Source organism: Leptodactylus fuscus, chromosome 5 (genome assembly GCF_031893055.1).
Source record: "Leptodactylus fuscus isolate aLepFus1 chromosome 5, aLepFus1.hap2, whole genome shotgun sequence".
NCBI classification, from domain to species: Eukaryota; Metazoa; Chordata; class Amphibia; order Anura; family Leptodactylidae; genus Leptodactylus; species Leptodactylus fuscus.
Window position 1 is genome coordinate 14,622,983 of NC_134269.1, and position 24,857 is coordinate 14,647,839.

General features: G+C 42.9%; 1 protein-coding gene across 1 annotated transcript; it reads right to left on the reverse strand.

Moving 5' to 3' along the window:
* Positions 1 to 1,696: 1,696 nt before the first annotated feature.
* On the reverse strand, positions 1,697 to 5,894 carry SERPINE1 (serpin family E member 1). Its single transcript, XM_075272476.1, has 9 exons — positions 5,807 to 5,894; positions 4,840 to 5,084; positions 4,426 to 4,671; positions 4,136 to 4,330; positions 3,810 to 4,008; positions 3,536 to 3,636; positions 3,341 to 3,427; positions 3,063 to 3,146; positions 1,697 to 2,043 (listed from the first exon to the last, which is right to left on the reverse strand). Exons 1-9 carry the CDS (start codon positions 5,821 to 5,823, stop codon positions 2,006 to 2,008), a joined length of 1,212 nt encoding a protein of 403 aa, XP_075128577.1. The 5' UTR covers positions 5,824 to 5,894; the 3' UTR covers positions 1,697 to 2,005.
* Between the last annotated feature and the right edge of the window lie 18,963 nt (positions 5,895 to 24,857).

Sequence of the window (24,857 nt, forward strand, 5' to 3'; positions counted from 1 at the left end):
GACTACCTCGCTATGTCTAAGGGTCAGCAATAAGAAGTAGCTGATACTGAAGACACTGACTTGCAGGTAGGTACCACCCTGAATATGTTACCTGTGCTATAGACTTGTATTACATGATGTCCAAACCAATGTAGATCAAATGTGCATACCTCCCAACTTTTGAAGAACCGAAAGAGGGACAAAATGTGTTTTAGCCCCGCCCACTTTTGTGTTGACTCCGCCCAATCGTTAATTTTTCATGTGCCCGCACACAGTATAATCCTCCTACAGTCACCCGTAAATTATAGGTCCCCCCTCTATCTCTCCCCCAGTTTCATATACACCCTTCATCTGCCCCCAGTTTCATGTCCCCTCCATCTATGCCCCCTGCTTCATGTCCCTCCATCTCTGCCCCCAGATTCATGTCCCTCCATCTCTGCCCTCAGATTCATGTCCCCCCAGATTCATGTCCCCCATCTCTGCCCCCAGATTCATGTCCCCCCATCTCTGCCCCCAGATTCATGTCCCCCATCTCTGCCCCCAGATTCATGTCCCCACATCTCTGCCCCCAGTTTCATGTCCCCTCCATCTATGCCCCCAGTTTCATGTCCCCTCCATCTATGCCCCCAGATTCATGTCCCTCCATCTCTGCCCTCAGATTCATGTCCCCCCAGATTCATGTCCCGCATCTCTGCCCCCAGATTCATGTCCCCCATCTCTGCCCCCAGATTCATGTCCCCCCATCTCTGCCCCCAGATTCATGTCCCCCATCTCTGCCCCCAGATTCATGTCCCCACATCTCTGCCCCCAGATTCATGTCCCCCATTTCTGCCCCCAGATTCATGTCCCCCCATCTCTGCCCTCAGATTCATGTCCCCCCATCTCTGCCCCCAGATTCATGTCCCCTCCATCTTTGCCCCCAGATTCATGTCCCCACATCTCTGCCCCCAGTGTCATGCTCCTCTCCATCTCTGCCCCCAGTGTCATGCCGTCCTCTCCTTCATCTGCCCCCAGATTCACGTTCCACCTCCACATTACACTTACCTTCTCCTCCGCTCCCTCGCCGCTCTCTGCGCGCCTCTCGCTGACACATGCGGCTGAAGGAAGGAGCTGACACAGGTCAGCTCCTCGCTTCGCCGCTGCGTGTCTCTCTCGCTGACACATATGCGGCTGAAGCGAGGAGCTGACCTGTGTCATCTCCTTGCTTCAGCCGCATATGTGTTCAACTCAGATCTGCGTCCTCTGGACGCAGATCTGAGTTGAAGTCGGGACATACCTCCCTCCAACCGGGACCGCGGGACATGTCACCCAAATCGTGAATGTTCCGCGGAAATCGGGACGGTTGGTATATCCCTTTAAGTGCGCCTTAAAGGGCTGATCACCATGTCCATTACTCTCACCGCACATGCTCAATCTCTCCGCTGATCAGTATCACGATTGGCCTGTTATCACCGTAAAATGGAGAACAGTCTGACAGACGGAGGGCCTCACCATAGAGCTCCAAGTCATTTTTGGGACCGCCCCTTTAATCCTAAATAGGCCTGCCCTCATTGTCTTGATAGTGGTCTATGACATGCGGGAAGACATTAGAAAGATCACTGCCCGCCACCCAAGTCCAAGAAAAGCTAGAACAGATGGCTACCACCCAGCTTTCCCAGAAACAGACGCAATAGCACAGAATCCAGTTCCTCTGATAATACAGACGACACAAATCCAATAAAATATAAATAAATAGATTTATTAAATAGAAATTCCAAATAAAATGTCATATTGGTCTCTGTAATAGTTCATAGTACAATCTATAGCTTGCAGACATCGCACACATCCCATACACTCTTCCATTGCTCGCGTCCCCCATACTATATTGTGCTCATTCATACTACCCGTGTCGCCGTCACCCACCCCCCTCCCTAGTAGTCCGGTGAGCAGCTCCACCTTATTCGGCAGGGCTCTGAGTTGGAAGTCTCCTGCCCTCGAAGGTGGGAGAGGTGAGGTACTGGATATGGCCACTAGATGGCGCTCGGCTTCAGGGCTCCATGACTTGCCCCATAAATAGCAACGAACCTGGAAGAGTAAAAAACAGATTGTTACTAATGCGCGTCAAATCTCTATATGGAACCATGACTTTATACAATGTTTGGTAGAATCTATCATTTGTGTTCGATTTAGGATCCACACCGTACCCTGCAATACCTACCTCTAGCACTTTTTCATACCTATTGCATATTTTATTCCTAGGACTACAATTTCCTACTCTAGAAAACTGAACTAATATCACCCTTAGGGGGGGTTTCGCTTAAAGTTGGACTTCTTTAGTACTGGGTTTTTAATGTCTTGGGACAGCAATGGGGTTGACAGCTACCCCATAGGAACGTCAATGAGCCCATCGCTCTTCCTAATAAGTTAATGCTTGAAATCTGTGAACTATAAAGACAGGAGGCGCTATACCAAGGATTATACAAGGCATAGATGTCATATATATAGCAGTGCAGAGCATACTTGCCCAAAGGGCCTGTTTTTGGACCCATTGCGGTTCCTAATGAGTAACTGCCTGACATATGTACATATGGGGCAGTGGGGGCTATGGCAAGGAATAGTGAAAGCATAACAATCATATACAGCAGTATGGATGTTACTGCTCAAGGGCTTGTCTGTGGACCCATGGCTGTTCCTAATGCCTGAGATATGGCAGATACAAGGGGCGCTATACTAAAGAATATACAAAGTGTGCCATTCATCTATAGAAGTAGATGCTCAAAGGGCTTCTCTCTGGACCCATTGCGGTTCCTAATTTTTTCATATGCATTAATGATGGACAGGCATCCACCAGTGTCTTTATACGTTATCATACACCCCTCTACTTGTGAGCAGTATAACCAAAAATGTATACAGTCGAGATTTGCACAAATAGACAATCTGAAATTCTACATTTAAGGTCCTGGAATTATCACGATGTGTCTTTCTTGGTAAACACTCTTCGTAGTATGGAATTAGGTGTCAATACATCCAAGAAGAACCAGGGGTCTGACCTTTGTTAAGAGGGAGCCCCATTGAACTAGACTTGTGCATATGAGCGGCCTCACCTGTTGGATTGTGCCTGATGATGAACACAAATGGACGATCCATGATGACCTCAAGAGGAGCCATTCTGGCCAGAAGAATTGCAGCTGTAAGAGACAAATGACAAATATTGTAGCACTCTGGACATTTTTGGCCCAGATTGAGTAAATCTGGTCAATTTGTTGAGCCTATACTAGACTATCAAATCAGTGGCTGAGTAGCAATAGGTGGCCCAAGTAGCACCACATCAGCACATAGGAACCCACCATCTGAACATGACGTCCTGGACATGTCCCCTTACCTGTTGCTGCCGATGCTCTTGTTCCGCTCTCCGTCACCTCTACCTTGACTTTTTGGAATGCTTCTGATACGTGCAGGGGTCTTTCAGCTACCGGAAGTAAAGTTTTTGCATGAGATGACAAACCCTTGAATAAGACCTCCATGTCTTTAGAAGCCCCCTTCACCCATATCGTGCTTTACGGTGGTCATTACTTACTTGACAGCCGGCTGAAGTTAGCCTTTTCTGCCGAGAACATATCTGTGACTCCAAGACGTTGAAGAGGACTTTTTAAGTCGATTTCACTCATGAGGGAGAACCTGAGAACATAAGAGACGAGAGAACGTGACCACTGGGAAAGGTATTCATTAATATAACCCTACTTTTGTCAACCAAGGATGGTCCAAACCAGGTTGCTCTTGAGACATTTTCATATCTACTAGTTATTATGGTCAACATTGTCCCCAAATTTTTCTTCTTGTGTTGCACTCACTTGGGCAAAACGAGGAGACGTGTTGATCTTCTCATATTGTTTTTCCATTGGGTGATAAGTTCGGGAGTTAAGATGTCTGTGATGGTGGACAGTGGAACCCCTTTTTCGTAGGGGGCAGCTATCAACATGCTGACCTCATCTCCTTCGTATGGCAGCTCGATGACGTCATAATAGACTCCTTCTGGGGTCTCAAGCTCACCTGCAGAGACAATATCGATTGTGAACCTTTTCACTTAATAAGATAAGATAAGATAATCCTTTAATAGTCCCACATTGGGGAAATGTACGTATTTTATAGTGATATAGATTAAGTAGGAGACACTTACTGTAGTTGTATTTGGCCGTGTTTTCCATCATCTTTACTTGCACCTGAGAACCATCAGGTCGGTAGAATGGCCTCTCGTGAGTGTCCTTTTCTGGAAAGGGGAGGATCCATTTTCCATCAAAGTGGACAGCATTGAGAAGGACCAGACGAGTAAGGGGAGGAATGGATTTACTTCCCATTAAGTCTTTGATCATACCTAGACAAGAGAAGACATGGGTCACGATGTTTGATGGGTCAGAAGGAAGAAAAGAAGGCCACATGGAAGCAATGCATCTATTTCCAAATTCTCACCATTTGTTTGGTTCTCCACCCATTGGTTCAAGATGTCCTTGGCTTGTAATGGCTCGGCGAAGTTGACTTGAGTCACGTGTTGTCGGAAGGTAGAGTAGAACCTCTGAAGGAAACCTGGCATCAACTCAAGATCTCGCTGAACGAATAGTCCATCTGCCACGTGGACAGATTTTGTGTCTTCACCGGACGCAAGTGAACCGCAGATCTTTTGCCTCAGTTCACGGACTGATGCAGACACCATCCGCTCTGGAGAAAGAAAAAAAACAACAATAAGTGAAGGGTCTACAGAAATGAGCAGAATGAGGTGGAAATGGAGAAGACTCCATGTGATACAAGTGTGACCACTAGGACACCATTTTTTTTGATACCTAGAGGCCACAACTTTTTGTAAATATCCTTATGGAGTTATCTTACCTGAATATTCATAATTGAAGACCTTCCGTATTTGTTCCCTGGTCTTCCCAGCTGACCCGAGCATCATAAGGTTTAGAGATGAGAATACCCCATAGGGTGAGAAACCTAAATTTTTATCCTTGTTCTCCTGAAGGAGCTCCTTGAATAAACGCAACCCAAAGCTTGCATCTTTCTGAGACACGTTGGTCAAGGTTTTAGGATGGAGAGCTAGTACGGTCCATGAAAGCAGGACGAGTACGAGAAGCCTGAAGAAGATAGAGAAAGAGATCAGTGAGAATCCTACGCTTGGATATATTTTCAGGTGGTACCATCATGGGCACCGCAATGGGAGTCACTAAATATTGTAACATATCCTACCTAAAATATTGGCTATTCTTACGAAATGGCCACTTTACTCGAACCCTTCACGTTACTCGGTGCTAAACTAGGTTTATTATATATGTAGAGACCAATTCCAGTAATAAATTGCAATTGGCCTCAAACTTGCCCCCATTGCCATCCCCTTTAGAGCAATATTTAGAAGGACGATTGCTTAAAACAAGTTGTAAATACAATTATGCCCCCTTGTACTAGGGTTCATTTGGTACATGCCAAAATTGCCCCTAGTGCATATCCAATTTAACCATGACCTTAAAGCTATCCTCTATGTTTTCTAGCCCTCAACATTATAAATCTATATAAAATGATGTAAAAGTGTGAATTGTTTGATTTACTTGCTTTCTACTGATTTTGAGTTACACCATTCCTTACACTCCAGTCACAGCCAAAGCTGCATTCCAAAATCTGCCAAGTTCTAGTCATAGCCCTTGAAGGTAGACTATGTTATATGTACACGTAGCTGAAGGCTAAGGTTGTAGCGATCATCTGAGTAATGGAAAGCTAAAAGTTTTGAATGCAGCTTTGGATGTTAATGGAGAATAACTTAGAAATGAGTAGACAATAAGTAGAAGTTGAAGTCTTGACTTACCGCATATTGAGAGTCATTCTCGCTGAGTTGTGTGATGTTAGGGCTAGCAGTATACTCGCGGCTGTACAGTATTAGGAAGAGTTGGCCAGCTAGCTGCTGTGTGTATGAGTCTGACACAGCCTGGAATTTATATCCAGTCCTGCCGCCCCCGGGAAGGGGGGTGTTTCCTAATACATGAGGAAACCTCATGTTCAGTCTAGTAGTTCCAGATGTGAATAATAGCAACAGGCTGCGGTGTGTGATTGTTCATGCTCCCATATTTAGCTATCTGTCAGTAAGTGTGATGTCACTCGCAGACATGTATAGCTATGGCAGCTATTCTTATTACTGGAAGGTCTAGGGTACAGTACATACAGGCAATCTGGTCACCATGATAAAACCAACAGGAAAAGAGTGTGGCAGAAGATAGACACCAAATACACAGTCAAAATAACACTCATGGACTGCTAGACCCTATAGTACTTTTTTCCCTTGTGTAAAATGCTCTAAATTTATCAGTCTGGTGGTAAGGTCAATGCACTATTATTACTACTACGATTACTACTATTAGCACTTCTACTACTACTATTACTATTACTACTACTATTAGCACTACTACTACTATTAAAGGATTATCTTATCTTAAGAATTATCTTATCTTATTACTATTACTACTACTATTAGCACTTCTGCTACTACTACTACTATTAACACTTCTACTATTACTACTACTATTAGCACTACTAATACTATTACTACTATTACTACTATTAGCACTTCTACTACTACTATTACTACTACTACTATTATTAGCACTACTACTACTATTACTATTACTGCTACTACTACTAATACTATTACTACTACTACTATTAGCACTACTACTACTATTATCACTATTACTACTACTACTATTATCACTATTACTACTACTACTATTAGCACTATTACTACTACTATTACTACTACTATTAGCACTATTACTACTACTATTACTACTACTATTAGCACTACTACTATTACTACTACTATTAGCACTATTACTACTACTATTACTACTACTATTAGCACTACTACTACTATTACTACTACTATTAGCACTACTACTACTATTACTACTACTATTAGCACTACTACTACTATTACTACTACTATTAGCACTACTACTATTATTACTACTACTATTAGCACTACTACTATTATTACTACTACTATTAGCACTACTACTATTATTACTACTACTACTATTAGCACTACTACTACTATTACTACTACTATTAGCACTACTACTATTATTACTACTACTATTAGCACTACTACTACTATTACTACTACTATTAGCACTACTACTACTATTACTACTACTATTAGCACTACTACTATTATTATTACTACTACTACTATTAGCACTACTACTACTATTACTACTACTACTATTACTATTATTACTACTACTATTAGCACTATTACAACTACTATTACTACTATTAGCACTACTACTACTATTAGCACTACTACTACTATTACTACTACTATTAGCACTACTACTACTATTACTACTACTATTAGCACTACTACTACTATTACTACTACTATTAGCACTACTACTACTATTATCACTATTACTACTACTACTATTATCACTATTACTACTACTACTATTAGCACTATTACTACTACTATTACTACTACTATTAGCACTATTACTACTACTATTACTACTACTATTAGCACTACTACTACTATTACTACTACTATTAGCACTACTACTACTATTACTACTACTATTAGCACTACTACTACTATTACTACTATTACTACTACTATTAGCACTACTACTATTATTACTACTACTATTAGCACTACTACTATTATTACTACTACTATTATTACTACTACTACTATTAGCACTACTACTACTATTACTACTACTATTAGCACTACTACTATTATTATTACTACTACTACTATTAGCACTACTACTACTATTACTACTACTATTAGCACTACTACTACTATTACTACTACTATTAGCACTACTACTATTATTATTACTACTACTATTAGCACTTCTACTACTATTACTACTACTACTATTACTATTATTACTACTACTACTACTATTAGCACTATTACAACTACTATTACTACTATTAGCACTACTACTACTATTAGCACTACTACTACTATTAGCACTACTACTACTATTACTACTACTATTAGCACTACTACTACTATTACTACTACTATTAGCACTACTACTACTATTACTACTACTATTAGCACTACTACTATTATTACTACTATTACTACTACTATTAGCACTACTACTATTATTACTACTACTATTAGCACTACTACTATTATTACTACTACTATTAGCACTACTACTATTATTACTACTACTATTAGCACTACTACTACTATTACTACTACTATTAGCACTACTACTATTATTATTACTACTACTATTAGCACTACTACTACTATTACTACTACTACTATTACTATTATTACTACTACTACTATTAGCACTACTATTACTACTACTACTACTATTAGCACTTCTACTACTACTATTACTACTACTATTAGCACTTCTACCACTACTATTACTACTACTACTATTAGCACTACTACTATTATTACTACTACTACTATTAGCACTACTACTACTATTACTATTATTACTACTACTACTACTACTACTATTAGCACTACTACTACTATTACTACTACTACTATTAGCACTTCTACTACTACTATTACTACTACTACTACTATTAGCACTTCTACCACTACTATTACTACTACTATTAGCACTACTACTATTATTACTACTACTACTATTAGCACTACTACTACTATTACTACTACTACTATTAGCACTTCTACTACTACTATTACTACTACTACTATTAGCACTTCTACCACTACTATTACTACTACTACTATTAGCACTACTATTATTACTACTACTACTATTAGCACTACTACTACTATTACTACTACTACTATTAGCACTTCTACTACTACTATTACTACTACTATTAGCACTTCTACCACTACTATTACTCCTACTACTATTAGCACTACTACTATTATTACTACTACTACTATTAGCACTACTACTACTATTACTACTACTACTACTATTACTATTATTATTACTACTACTACTACTACTACTACTATTAGCACTACTACTACTATTACTACTACTACTATTAGCACTTCTACTACTACTATTACTACTACTACTACTATTAGCACTTCTACCACTACTATTACTAGTACTACTATTAGCACTACTACTATTATTACTACTACTACTATTAGCACTACTACTACTACTACTACTATTACTATTATTACTACTACTACTACTATTAGCACTACTACTACTATTACTACTACTACTATTAGCACTTCTACTACTACTATTACTACTACTACTACTATTAGCACTTCTACCACTACTATTACTACTACTATTAGCACTTCTACTGCTACTATTACTTCTACTACTACTATTAACACTTCTACTACTACTATTACTACTACTACTATTACTACTATTAGCACTTCTACTACTATTACTACTACTACTACTACTATTAGCACTACTACTATTATTACTACTATTACTACTACTACTATTACTACTACTACTATTAGCACTTCTACTACTACTACAATTGCTACTGCTACCACCAGTACTACCTCTACCACACCACTAAGACAGCCACCCTACTACTAATACCAGTATTACTTCTACCACTACTACTAACACCAGTACTATCAGTACTAATACCATTGCTACATCTACCACTACAATTTACACCACTACTATTACTATTACCACTATCAACGCTACTGTCAGTAACACCATTACTACAACCACTACCACTACTACTTCTACCACTACTACAAACACTACTACTAACACAACTACAACAGTACTAACCACTGATACTCCTAAGACTACTACTAAAGGAAATCACATCTACTCCACTATATTACAGTATATTATTATACTCTTGTATGTTGTAGTACGGTATATTATATTGATTTACCATTTTTTATTACTAATAGTTTTATATATTGTAGGTTTTTACTATTTTATATAGTATTTTTTATATTAGTATATAGGTAGTTTTTCACCTTTCATTATACAAAAACTTAAACATCTTAGGAAGATACTTGAACTGGAACCAGTACTACCGAGTCTTAGCATTCAATTTACCCCCCCCCCCCCACTCCCCGATGTGGATCCTGACGCTTAGGCTCCTCCTTCCAGATGTTACCTTCTTTCTTACCACAAGTGGAATTCCCCTTTAAACAATATCCTTTGTAGGCGGAGGCGCTCCTCATATCCACATGTGTTATACATTAGCTGACAGCCATACACTCCATTATGGAGCACTTTCTCCATGAGTCATGTCAAACAAGTGACATCACACCCACGCAATGTATATTGTACGCTGCAGACGTTACATCACCTCCGTACAGGTAAACACATGAAGTCCATAGTGACGTCAATACATGTATACAGACAGTATATTGTCCATTGTTTATGTGGATATATAACCTGACAGTATGGAGAACCAATGGCTGGATGGTTGGATGGATGGGTAGATAGATAGATAGTTAAGGCTGAAGGGTCTTATGTAATGTTCCTGTATGTTCCACCACTTCTCCGGTAATCAATGGAAATACACATTCATATTTCACCAACCATGTGCGATATGTCAGGAAGTGCAATATCTAATGTGTCTTGGGTGATAATAAGTCTGGTCCTTCTATAAATAGCCGTCCCAGTCATTACGACTGAATATTTATTATAGTAAAGGCCCCTTTGTGGTCGCTGGGAAGCTGACTCAGGCTTGGGAAAAAAAGAAGAGAATTCTCAGAATGCATTAGCACATCCTCAGAGGCTTCGCTAAAACGTTTGGACAGGGTTGGGGTGTTAGATTTGAGTCACCGACTGTCGAAGCCCAACTCATGGAGGGGAATCCATCGAATCAACGAGTTCCCACAGTGACACTTAGAGTAAGACTCTGCCACTTGCTTATGTCTTTCTGTGAGTCTCTCCAGTCATGATGTTCATAAGAGGGCCTTCATGTCTTGTGCTGATCCACTGTAATGCCTAAGGGACATAGTTAGACCCCAGCCCAAAATTCAGTCCCGGATCAGATCATATAATTTAGATTTAGATGGTGGACCCACCATGCCACCTATTTGGTTTCATGTAGTGAGAGGTTTGTCAGATATGAGCTGAGGACAGGGACTGGCAGAATGCGTCGTAACCAGGCGGAAGGTCGGGATGGGCAGCACAAGTTCAAGGGCCACAAACAAGCCAAGGTCAGACGTAATAGGTCAGCAGAACAATGTCAGGATCAGGAACGGAGTAGAGATTTCCTTAGGGTAAACCAAACAGGAGAGGAGGAATAGGGGATGGGTGACACACAACCAACCACTTCTAGAAGATTCCTTTTAACAGTTTTATTACGCACAACGCGTTTCGGGCACTGCCCTTTCTCAAGTGCAATACAAACCGAGCAGTCGTCTAACCTGTATGCTTTGCTAGAAAGTCAACAATCTGAGGTGTATGGAGGCTCTGAACTGTTCCGCAAAACCAGAGGCCTCAGAATCTGGCACATCCTCGGGTCATCTTCTGCCATCTTACAGTCTCCATGGGGATGTTATGGGCCCTAGGGGACTGGCGAGGGGGGTATAAGCCACCACCTAAGTTTTCTGAGCAGTGGGTGACTCTCCTTGACTGCACGACATACAAAGATCAACTTTCCAAGCCATCATTATACTTAGTTAAAACAATCAGTCCAAGCCTGGCCTGTTTGTCCAATATCTGTCTAGTAGGGTTGAGCGATTGGGATCGGAAAAGATCGGATTACGATCGGCGATCGAGCAAATTTCACGATCGGGATCAGGATCAGCTGGAAAATGGTCAGAAATCGGATTTTGAAATCTCAAGATTGGCTCAATCCTAAAAGTGACTTTTCCCGTAGAGAAGGGGTGAGCGATCGGGATCGGAAAAGATCGGCTTCCGATCGGCGATCCAGCATATTTCACGATTGCGATCGGCTCGGATTTGTAAAACGATCCTGAAATCTCAAGATTGGCTCAACCCCACTGTCTAGTCCTACAGGCACTGTATACATCGAGGGTACAATTGTGTTATCTAGCTTCAAATGTCTTCACCTTACCGTAGATGTTCAACAGATTTGACCCCAAACCCACCAATGATCATGAAGGATCTGTCGAGCTGAACTGATATATTATATGAAGGCTGATGGGCAGCTACCTGACACTATCGGTGGCCATAACTCGAACTGATAGGGTTGTTCACCTTCTAGACAACCTTAAGGTCAATTCTGTTGAAATCAGAGGGACCTACTATATGGTCTAATGTCTATGATATTATCGGTTAGTGCCCTTTCACGGAACCCAGTTCCAGCTAACCATGAGCAATGTACCCGTCACTATTCACGCATGGCATCACAATGGGCAGCAGCATGCGGTACACACTACCTGTATATTCAGTAAGATTTTCCCAGCCGATAAGGCTGTCCTCAACCCTGGCGTCCACCCTATTATCTAACATCAATGTGTGTCGTGAGTCACCTTCTTGGAAATAAATCAATAAAAAAGAACACTACTCATCATATATTAGCGACGGTACGCCAGCGACCACTGCCAGGATTATGTGTCAGTCCTTCGCTCTTTTTGAAGAAGCGCTGGGTAGATCGAATATAACTCATGTCCCTCTTACATAACTTGGCCACACAAAACAAATGTTCTGTTTTTTATAGTGACTCATTTCTACAGATCCCAAATTACTTCGGGGAACATACTTTTAACCTCAGTAATGAATTATTAGTCAGATCGTAGAATCGCTGATCCTCTTTCCATATGCCCGACTAGAGACGGTTTTCATCGCTTCGAGGCTTCGAAGTCGATCAAATTCAACCCAGATGTTCAATTCAGAAGAAGGCCAAGGAACCCTCCGTCATAAAAAACAATCCATCCTGGACGCCAGTCAGATAAATTCCTTGAATGAAATAGACCTCATTTTCTGGCCTCGGAGCCTCATCCCTTTTAGTGGTGCCATTTGCAATTCTAAAGCTTGGCCACTCTTACTGTAAAGATTCCTTCCATATACGCTCCTATCCATCTTGTCATTATATAAAGTAAGTGATGGAAGAACCTCATGGTATTCTTTTTGTCAAGATTTGCAAGAGTCACTGGGTAAAAAAAAAATTTTGGAAACTTTAAGGCCCCGTTCACACGGGGAGCGGATTGGTGGATTTTGTTCCTGAGAGTGACGCGGGAAGCCGTGTCACAATAGGGCCAAAATGCGCTTGCCACGACTGTCGCGGCTTCCGACAGTCGTTGCTTCCCCTTCCGGAGTAGGCTCAAATCAATGGGCCTAGTCCGGAGGGTGCTGCCACGAGGCAGACGCCGGGGCTGAATCAGAAAGGGCAACTCACATGCTGCTCACAGAAAAAAGTAAGCTGGCGGTTTACATAGACCTCCATTGTGAGGGGGTGGAATATGATGTGGATTCAGCGCCATAATCAGCCCCCTTTTGCCCCGTGTGAACGAGCGCTTAAGATCCGACAATAAAGAAAAAAAATTCTCCCCTTCCTTGGACTCTACCTCAACCTCCTTTGGTGTTTCTGTCTTCTTCCAAAGCCCTCCACCATCATCTTCTTCCCACAGGTTACCACTGAGGCCTGTGATTGGACCTTAGCCTCAAATGGTGATGACATTCGTTGTTGCTCCCCCATTTGGTTGGCCATGTGTTTGGGCCTCACCGGTGACATGGAGGAAGAAGAAGAAGATGGCCAGTGGCCTGGGAAGTAGACTGGAACACCTGAAAAGATGAATTCCTTTTACCTTCCCAGCACACTAAAATGGACAGCAAAATGGCGACCAGATGAGTTCATGTGAGGTGAGACCCAAAAATTTAACGTTTGATAGAACCCAAAATTTTGGGAAAATTTGGAATGAACCGAGTAAAACATAATAGGCAATAACACATGATATGAGGGATTTAACCTATTCAAAGAATGTGTACCAAAACTTGAGAAGGCTCATTTCATGCTATCAAACGCTGAAGAAAATGAGGACATTACTACTGAGTTGTCCTGAATGTGAATAAAGCACTTGGGTGAGATAGAAGACTAACTACTAGTTCCAGCAAACCTCTGTTTTCCCATACCTGTGCTTCTCTGTCACTCTGTCCCCCCCAATGATCTTCTATGGTGAGCTGTACTGATGTAAATAAAGCACTTGGGGGGAAATAGAAAACATACTATTAGGTCCTGAAGCTTCTGTTTGCCTGTCTCTGTGCTTCCCTTTCACTTTCTTCTGCCTCCCCTCTCCTCTCTACATGTTTGGCTGTGTCTGTGCTTTTCTATCACTCTGTTCCTCTTCCCCTACATGGTTTGCTATGGTGAGTTGTATTGCTCTGAATAAAGCACTTGGAGTGAGATAGTAAACTTATTATTGGTTCCAGTAACTTCTGTTTGCCTGTGTCTGTGCTTCTTTTTCACTTTGTTCTGCCTCCGCTCTCCTCTCTACATGGACTTTTGTGATGAACTGTATTGATCTGATCTGAATGAAGCACTTGGGGTGAGATAGAAGGCTTAGTATTAGATTCAGAAGCCTCTGTTTGGCTGTGTCTGTACTTTTCTATCACTCTGTTCCTTCTTCCCCTACATGGTTTGCTATGGTGAGCTGTATTGCTCTGAATAAAGCACTTGGGGTGAGATAGTAAACTTATTATTGGTTCCAGTAACTTCTGTTTGCCTGTGTCTGTGCTTCTTTTTCACTTTGTTCTGCCTCCGCTCTCCTCTCTACATGGACTTTTGTGATGAACTGTATTGATCTGATCTGAATGAAGCACTTGGGGTGAGATAGAAGGCTTAGTATTAGATTCAGAAGCCTCTGTTTGGCTGTGTCTGTACTTTTCTATCACTCTGTTCCTTCTTCCCCTACATGGTTTGCTATGGTGAGCTGTATTGCTCTGAATAAAGCACTTGGGGTGAGATAGTAAACTTATTATTGGTTCCAGTAACTTCTGTTTGCCTGTGTCTGTGCTTCTTTTTCACTTTGTTCTGCCTCCGCTCTCCTCTCTACATGGACTTTTGTGATGAACTGTATTGATCTGATCTGAATGAAGCACTTGGGGCGAGATAGAAGGCTTAGTATTAGATTCAGAAGCCTCTGTTTGGCTGTGTCTGTACTTTTCTGTCACTCTGTTCCTCCTTCCCTACATGGTTTGCTATGGTGAGCTGTATTGCTCTGAATAAAGCACTTGGGGTGAGATAGTAAACTTACTATCGGTTCCAGCAACCTCTGTTGCTGATATCTGTGCTTCTCTCTCACTCTGTCTTACTCTGTTCATTCTTCACCCTCCATAGACTTCTATGGTGAGCTGTAATTTGATACATCTCTGAGCTGTCTTGGGAGATCAAGACAGATTCATCATACATTTCAGAGTGAGGAGGGAAAGGAGGAATGAATTGGGGAAAGAAGCATTTTTCTCTGATAAATACACATTACAAAGTTCCAGATACCATTCAACTCTGATCCTTCAATACCCAATATCCAGATTATTTGATATTTTTCTGTATATTCTGCCATCATAGTGAAGCAGAGATTTTCCTGTGCTCATGTGAGTGGTTTCTATCTGTATACTGCTCTGTATCTGTATACAGACTCTGGAGTAATATTGAAGACATAGACTAAAAGAATGTGGATGACCCAGCACATGACGTATTGAATCGGCAGCAGAGGGGATTTGTCGGAGTCCCTCCTCATTAATCTGTGTCAGTCGAGGGTCTCACAGCGGGGCAGCACTGCTATAGGATGACTGTACACTTGGTAGGAATTGAATGAAGTGTCACAGAATTGTAACTGCACTCGACTGACAGTACTGAGTAATGAGTGTTGGGTAATAGGTGTGACCTTGTCACCTCCCTGGGACAGAAGAGCATTGTCAGTGTGACGGGGTCTGGGGAGACTCCCAATAAAGACAGTGTCAATTAGGGTTCAGGACAATGGCACGCTGACACTTGGGGTACAGATAATGACAGGCTGACACTTGGGGTACAGGATAATGACAGGCTGACACTTGGGGTACAGGATAATGACAGGCTGATGCTCGGGGTACAGGATAATGACAGGCTGATGCTCGGGGTACAGGATAATGACAGGCTGATACTCGGGGTACAGGATAATGACAGGCTGATACTTGGGGTACAGGATAATGACAGGCTGACACTTGGGGTACAGGATAATGACAGGCTGATACTCGGGGTACAGGATAATGACAGGCTGATACTTGGGGTACAGGATAATGACAGGCTGACACTTGGGGTACAGGATAATGACAGGCTGACACTTGGGGTACAGGATAATGACAGGCTGACACTTGGGGTACAGGATAATGACAGGCTGATACTTGGGGTACAGGATAATGACAGGCTGATGCTCGGGGTACAGGATAATGACAGGCTGATACTTGGGGTACAGGATAATGACAGGCTGATACTTGGGGTACAGGATAATGACAGGCTGATACTTGGGGTACAGGATAATGACAGGCTGACACTTGGGGTACAGGATAATGACAGGCTGACACTTGGGGTACAGGATAATGACAGGCTGACACTTGGGGTACAGGATAATGACAGGATGATACTTGGGGTACAGGATAATGGCACGCTGATACTTGGGGTACAGGATAATGACAGGCTGATACTTGGGGTACAGGATAATGACAGGCTGACACTTGGGATGTACTTGGGATATAGGAAATGCTGACACTTGGGGTACAGGATAATGACATGGTGACACTCAGGGTACAGGACAATGACATGGTGACACTTGGGATATAGGACATGCTGACACTTGGGGTACAGGATAATGACAGGCTGATACTCGGGGTACAGGATAATGACACACTGACACTTGGGGTACAGGATAATGACAGGCTGATACTTGGGGTACAGCATAATGACAGGCTGATACTTGGGGTACAGGATAATGACAGGCTGATACTTGGGGTACAGGATAATGACAGGCTGACACTTGGGGTACAGGATAATGACAGGCTGATACTTGGGGTACAGCATAATGACAGGCTGATACTTGGGGTACAGCATAATGACAGGCTGACACTTGGGGTACAGGATAATGACAGGCTGATACTCGGGGACAGGATAATGACAGGCTGACACTTGGGGTACAGGATAATGACAGGCTGACACTCGGGGTACAGGATAATGACACACTGACACTTGGGGTACAGGATAATGACAGGCTGACACTTGGGGTACAGGATAATGACAGGCTGATACTCGGGGTACAGGATAATGACAGGCTGATACTTGGGGTACAGGATAATGACAGGCTGACACTTGGGGTACAGGATAATGGCAGGCTGACACTTGGGGTACAGGATAATGACAGGCTGACACTTGGGGTACAGGATAATGACAGGCTGACACTTGGGGTACAGGATAATGACAGGCTGATACTTGGGGTACAGGATAGTGACAGGCTGATACTCGGGGTACAGGATAATGACAGGCTGACACTCGGGGTACAGGATAATGACAGGCTGATACTCGGGGTACAGGATAATGACAGGCTGACACTCGGGGTACAGGATAATGACAGGCTGATACTTGGGGTACAGGATAATGACAGGCTGATACTTGGGGTACAGGATAATGACAGGCTGACACTTGGGGTACAGGATAATGACAGGCTGACACTTGGGGTACAGGATAATGACAGGCTGACACTTGGGGTACAGGATAATGACAGGCTGACACTTGGGGTACAGGATAGTGACAGGCTGATACTTGGGGTACAGGATAATGACAGGCTGACACTTGGGGTACAGGATAGTGACAGGCTGATACTTGGGGTACAGGAGAATGACAGGCTGATACTTGGGGTACAGGATAATGACAGGCTGACACTTGGGGTACAGGATAATGACAGGCTGATACTTGGGGTACAGGATAATGACAGGCTGACACTTGGGGTACAGATAATGACAGGCTGATACTTGGGGTACAGGATAATGACAGGCTGACACTTGGGGTACAGGATAATGACAGGCTGATACTTGGGGTACAGGATAGTGACAGGCTGATACTTGGGGTACAGGATAATGACAGGCTGATACTTGGGGTACAGGATAGTGACAGGCTGATACTTGGGGTACAGGATAATGACAGGCTGATACTTGGGGTACAGGATAGTGACAGGCTGATACTTGGGGTACAGGATAATGACAGGCTGATACTTGGGGTACAGGATAATGACAGGCTGACACTTGGGGTACAGATAATGACAGGCTGACACTTGGGGTACAGTATAATGACAGGCTGATACTTGGGGTACAGGATAATGACAGGCTGATACTTGGGGTACAGGATAGTGACAGGCTGATACTTGGGGTACAGGATAATGACAGGCTGATACTTGGGGTACAGGATAATGACAGGCTGACACTTGGGGTACAGGATAATGACAGGCTGACACTTGGGGTACAGTATAATGACAGGCTGATACTCAGGGTACAGGACAATGACAGGCTGATACTTGGCATGTAGTTGGTATATAGGACACGCTGACAGTTGGGGTACAGTACAGTGATATTTGGGGCCGTGTCAGTCTAGACTCTGCAGGATCCCTCCCGGCAGTACAATGACCGCTCTCTCTCAGACATTTCGCACACATATGGGATTTTTTTGTGTGGGTTTCTGTTTGTCTCCATCTCCACAACAGGCTCTATAAATAGTCTCGCCCATCCTTCCACCACCTTGTCGTAGTCAGGGCGAGCACAGGCCGACTTCTGCGAGAAGAGGAAGATCAGATGATGAAGTCACTGCTCTCCATACATAAGAACCATTGATGTCTGACTATGGAGGACTGTGGGATCATCAGAGGTCCACATCGGAGCTAAAGGAGCCCTCCATCCACAACCTCAGATGTGCAGAGGATTTCTTCCTCTATACCCCATATTAACTAGAGAATAGTGTAGACTTATAGCCATCTACTACTGCCATACCGACCCCTGCGGGGACAGATACGACACCCCCATATACACAGGATTGTGTGACATACTTGTAATGTGTATAGACAGACGCACATCTCTCATAGTCATAGTCACTCTGTCATCCGCCTGGAAGAAGTGAATGTCTTCCTTATCAGACGACTGCACTTATTAAGTACGACATCATTACCTGTAACAAGCGCAGAGCTGTACAAGACGTTACATAACACGTGAGACAGAATACTAAGATATACAAAAGACGCCAGCGGAAGATTCCAGCACAGAACACAAACTGACGTCTGTGTAATAGAGTGGCATCAAAGAGTCAATACAATATCACTTTCCATCTCATGAGAAAGATAGATAGATAGATAGATAGATGATAGATAGATAGATAGATAGGAGATAGATAGATAGATAGATAGATAGATAGATAGATAGATAGATAGGAGATAGATAGATAGATAGATAGATAGATAGATAGATAGGAGATAGATAGATAGATAGATAGATAGATAGATAGGAGATAGATAGATAGATAGATCGGAGATAGGTAGATAGATAGATGCTAGATAGATAGATAGATAGATAGATAGATAGGAGATAGATAGATAGATAGATAGGAGATAGATAGATAGATAGATAGATAGATAGATAGATAGATAGGAGATAGATAGATAGATGATAGATAGATAGATAGATAGATAGATAGATAGATAGATAGGAGATAGATAGATAGATAGATAGATAGATAGATAGTAGATAGATAGATAGATAGATAGATAGATAGATAGATAGATAGGAGAGAGATAGATATCTTCAATATCTTGTACATATTTGGGTGTTTCCTGACCTCTGACGCTATATGTCCCCACTGGGTATAGTAGGACCTGAGAGTACAGGAGACAACACCGCAGATATGTAGTACAGACACTGGGAATACGTCATTACTATGCGGATTATCTAATTACAGGAGGATAATGAGCTTCACTTTATTATGTGGGATGATATAATGAGTTCCTATTACATCAGGGTATGGCCCAGAAATAGCCCTGACGGCAGCAGTTCTCATTATATCAGGAACCGGAGGAATAATCCGGATTACTTCTATATTACACAAATACATCTACTGTAGTCTGCAAGCTTTAAATATTATCTATCTATCTATCTATCTATCTATCTATCTATTTACAGTGTTGGCCAAAAGTATTGGCACCCCTGTAATTCTGTCAGATAATACCCGTTTTCTTCCAGAAAATGATTGCAATCACAAATTCTTTGGTATTATTTTCTTCATTTAATTTGTCTTCAATGGAAAACCACAAAAAGAATTGTCAAAAAGCCAAATTGGATATAATTCCACATCAAACATAAAAAAGGGGGTGGACAAAAGTATTGGCACTGTTTGAAAAATCATGTGATGCTTCTCTAATTTGTGTAATTAACAGCACCTGTTACTTACCTGAGGCACCTAACAGGTGGTGGCAATAACTAAATCACACTTGCAGCCAGTTGAAATGGATTAAAGTTGACTCAACCTCTGTCCTGTGTCCTTGTGTGACCACATTGAGCATGGAGAAAAGAAAGAAGACCAACGAACTGTCTGAGGACTTGAGAAGCAAAATTGTGAGGAAGCATGAGCAATCTCAAGGCTTCAAAGAAAAGAAGACGCCCCCTACAGTCAGACATGGCGGAGGGTCCCTGATGGTTTGGGGTTGCTTTGCTGCCTCTGGCACTGGACTGCTTGACCGCGTGCATGGCATTATGAAGTCTGAAGACGACCAACACATTGTGCAGCATAATGTAGGGCCCAGTGTGAGAAAGCTGGGTCTCCCTCAGAGGTCAGGGGTCTTCCAGCAGGACAATGACCCAAAACACACTTCAGGTCAGCACTAGAAAATGGTGGTGAGAGAAAGCCCTGGAGACTTGTAAAGTGGCAGCAATGAGTCCAGCCCTGAATCCCATAGAACACCTGTGGGGGAGGGGGAGAGATCTCTTGGTGGCAGTTTGGAGAAGGCCCCTTCACATCTCAGGGGGGACCGCGAGCAGTTTGCCAAAGAAGAAGGGTCTAAGATTCCAGCAGAGCCTTGTAAGAAACTCATTGCTGGTTAGCGGAAGCGGTTGTGCGCAGTTATTGTGTCTAAAGGTTGTGCTACCAAGTATTAGGCTGAGGGCGCCAATACTTCTGTCCGCACCAGTTTTGGAGTTTTGTGTAAAATGATCAATGATTTGACTTTTTTTCGTTCTCTTTTGTGTTTTTTCATTGCAAGCAAAATAAATGAAGATATTACCAAAGAGTTTGTGCTTGTAATCATTATCTGGGGACACCGAGGATTATCTGACAGAACTGCAGGGGGGGCGATACTTTTGGCCAACACTGTATCTATTTCCTATCTATCTATCTATCTATCTATCTATCTATCTATCTATCTATCTATCTGTCTATCTCCTATCTATCTATCTATCTATCTATCTATCTATCTATCTCCTATCTATCTATCTATCTATCTATCTATCTATCTATCTATCTATCTATCTATCTATCTGTCAGTCTCTCTTCCTTCAGCCCCCCTTGATTTTATCCGTCATCTCTTACACCCATGTGATTTCTTTCTTTTCCTGACACCATGAAGGTAAACACGACTCTCATTGTCTCCAGTAATTCTGATGACCGTTCTCGTTTGACAAGGTTTTGTAATATCTCTACCGGGATGACCAATCTCTGACCTTAGCAGGTCACTATTAGGTCAGGATTTCCTGTGTGATAATAAGGGGTTACCTAAATGCTGTACAGTGGGGAGAACTCATTGACCCCATTTTATCAGAAGTAGAAAGTTGGAAAATTCCGCATAATGAATCAGCGCGTGCCCGATACACATCACACATGGAGAATCTCATTCTGTGGTTAAAAGGAACATCTAAAATGAGGAACCTGCACTTGAGTAACCATCTCTGCTATCTTCCCGACAAAATTCACCACAAGCTCTTGGGCCACCATGTCATATATGGAACATGCCCCACCTACTGCGTGTCAATACTATATATCTGCTAGTCTTTCGGACCTCTAGTGCCCAGGACTAGTAGTCCATCTCGTTGGCCAGTAGCCTAAACTAAGCATCAATTTAGTAGCGTACCACTCAGATAGGCCAAGATGGGTCTCCATGACTATTTGCTGGCCCTGGTGACATCACCTTGTGGTGGCCTTAAGATGAAACATCCAATTGAACATTCTTTCTAGTTACTTTACCGAAGTTTGACCTTGACTTTTACTTCTACATTTCATCTTCATCATCTTGCTCCTTTAGACATGTATCGTCTGATACTTCTAGTTTGAGAGCCAAGTTTTGGCATCTTGGTTTCATCTAGTTTGATACCTATTGACAGCTTTCCAATTGTTGACCCTAACTCTGCACCTCTCCAGCATCTTCCACCAGTTGGTTAATACTCTTGGAATACGACTTCCTTGCAGGATCTCCAGAGACAAGAACGGGGAGACTCCATGTCCTAATTTAGTAAACACCAATGGGTAAAGGGTGCCCTAAGAACCGTAACAGTATGTAGAGCTAGTAGTCAAAACCAATGGTCCATCCGATGTATGGTGTCCAGCCATGTGCATTAGATTGGTGGATCCCATTGACGTAGCATAGGTGGTACAAAGTTAGAAGGTACACCCAGACCTTGGTCTCTAAAGCCCCTCTGCCACAGAGAAAGACATCTTTATTAGAAATGACACATAGGGTAAAGGCACATGTTGCATTTTTTTCACTGGGGCCAACGAACTTCAAGTTGAGTTATTTCCTTAGGGAGCCTTCACACGGCGTTACGCTGCGCTCATTCTGAACATAAAAACAGGTTCAGAATGAGCGCATAAAAAGCAGCTCCCATTGACTTGAATGGGAGCTGGCATAAGTGCGCTACCCATTGAAATCAAGGGGCGCCCAGACCCTGCCCTCACTCGCAGTGCGGAGAGGATGGTAAAGCCCGGCCTGGTGTGAGCAGTGTGCCGCCGTGACAGATGCTGTGTGCGTGTCACTGCAGCCGCAGCATCAGGGGGTGACGTCCGGCTTCAACGTGTCCTCCGGGCACTGGGACGTGCAGCCCAGCCGCTGACAAGCTTGTGCTCACCAACAATCACCGCAATGCCCAAGTCAAGCCACATCCCCATCGGGACCTGGGTTGACTTGGTGATTGTCGGTGAGCTTGTGAAGCCGGACGTCACCCCCTGATGCTGCGGCTGCAGTGACACGCAGACAGCAACTGTCACGGTGGCACACCGCTCACACCAGCCCGGGCTCCACCATCCTCTCCGCACCGTGAGTGAGGGCAGGGTCTGGGCGCCCCTCTCTGGCATCCTTTGATCCGCTGCTCCTTTATACACAGCTCCAGTGCCAGCCAGCATTGGGCCAGCAGTCAGCAGTTCAGCATGTCCCGATGCTGATGCTGAACTGCGATGCTGGTCCGATAAGGGAAAAGTACCAAAAAGGCCTCCCATTGATTTCAATGGGTAGCCCACGTATGCCGACTCCCATTCAAGTCAATGGGAGCTGCTTTTTACGTGCTCAATCTGAATGTTTTTTTACGTTCAGAATGAGCGCAGCGTTACTCCGTGTGAAGGCTCCCTTAAGGGGCAAATTAATCCCTAAAGTAAACCTCCCGCCTTACTTCTATTTGACTTCATTAAAAAAAATTATATTTACCTATATACTTGGAGCGCCCCAGGCACATTTTCTGATGATTTGCTGACATTCCTTTTCCACATTTCTGTCTTCTGGCACCAAGCATCACTTTCTCAGACTCCACCGGCGCCCGCGTAATAGAACTTTATTGTACAGTCGCCAGCAAAAGTAAATAACACATACCACGCATGCGCAATAAGTCCACAGAAGAAGATGCCAGCGTGACCTTAGAAAATGGTCTCCAGGACACAGAAGACAGTTAAGTATGATTGGGGGAGATTGGAGCTGAAGAAGGTAGGTAGATAGGGCTTAGAAGTCTGCAGGCTAGCTAGGGAAACAGGGAGGGGTGTGAGAGAGTGAGTGAGAGGGGCTCATGGGAGTTGTAGGCTAGGGAAGTATGTAAACAAATGCAGAAGATGCCAGGAGCTCCCAGAGAGGGCCAGGAATCACTCAAAACACTGCTAAAGGTATTTTGGTGAAATTGTTAACCCATTAATAGCACTAAAGTACCTTTTTGCCCAGAAAACCCCTTTAAGGATCTGCTATAGAGTCGATTGGCATAGGGGTAGCTTAACTGTCGTCCCATGTCTGACCGTGTTGGTGGAACATTGTATAAAGAGGACAGAAACTGTATCTCTTCTAGTGGGGGATCTTCAAAAGACATCTTAAGGTCCATTGAAGGCCTGCTGACCATGTTTGGTTTCTAGGCAATTGGTTGCCTTCACCTCCAACAACATCTTTTGCCGTCCACCGTGGCCGTTCTGGGTTCAAATCAATGGTTCAGATTGTCAGAATTTCTAGTGCCCTTGGATGATGTTGACCACATTACTCTTTTTATCCCAAATTGTTCCCGTCGCTATTAGACCTCGTATCGGACTCTGATCCTGACCTTGGTTTTCTCCTCTGGTTGGGTTTGTAGCCTTTGGTTCTGCTGTTCATATTGACTCCTGGCCTGTCTCATCCTGTCCCGTTATCTGTTACTCCTGGTTATGTTTCTGACCTAGCTACCACTAATTTTGATTATTCTTTGGACGTTACCTGCAAATCTTACCAGAACTTGGTAAGAACATGATATTGGGGGTGGACCTTCTCACTCGAGGGGAGAACAGAAGAACTGCGCTCACCCGGGCAAATCAACAAACTTTATTTGCACAACGTGTTTCCAGCCTATCTTGCTCTTTCTCAAATGCATGCAGATAACCTTCCCACAGTGGATGATGGGTGTGAAAGTAAGAACATGGACATTTAGGTTGAAGAAGAGGGACGTTCCTTAGACTTCACACCTCATTCTAAC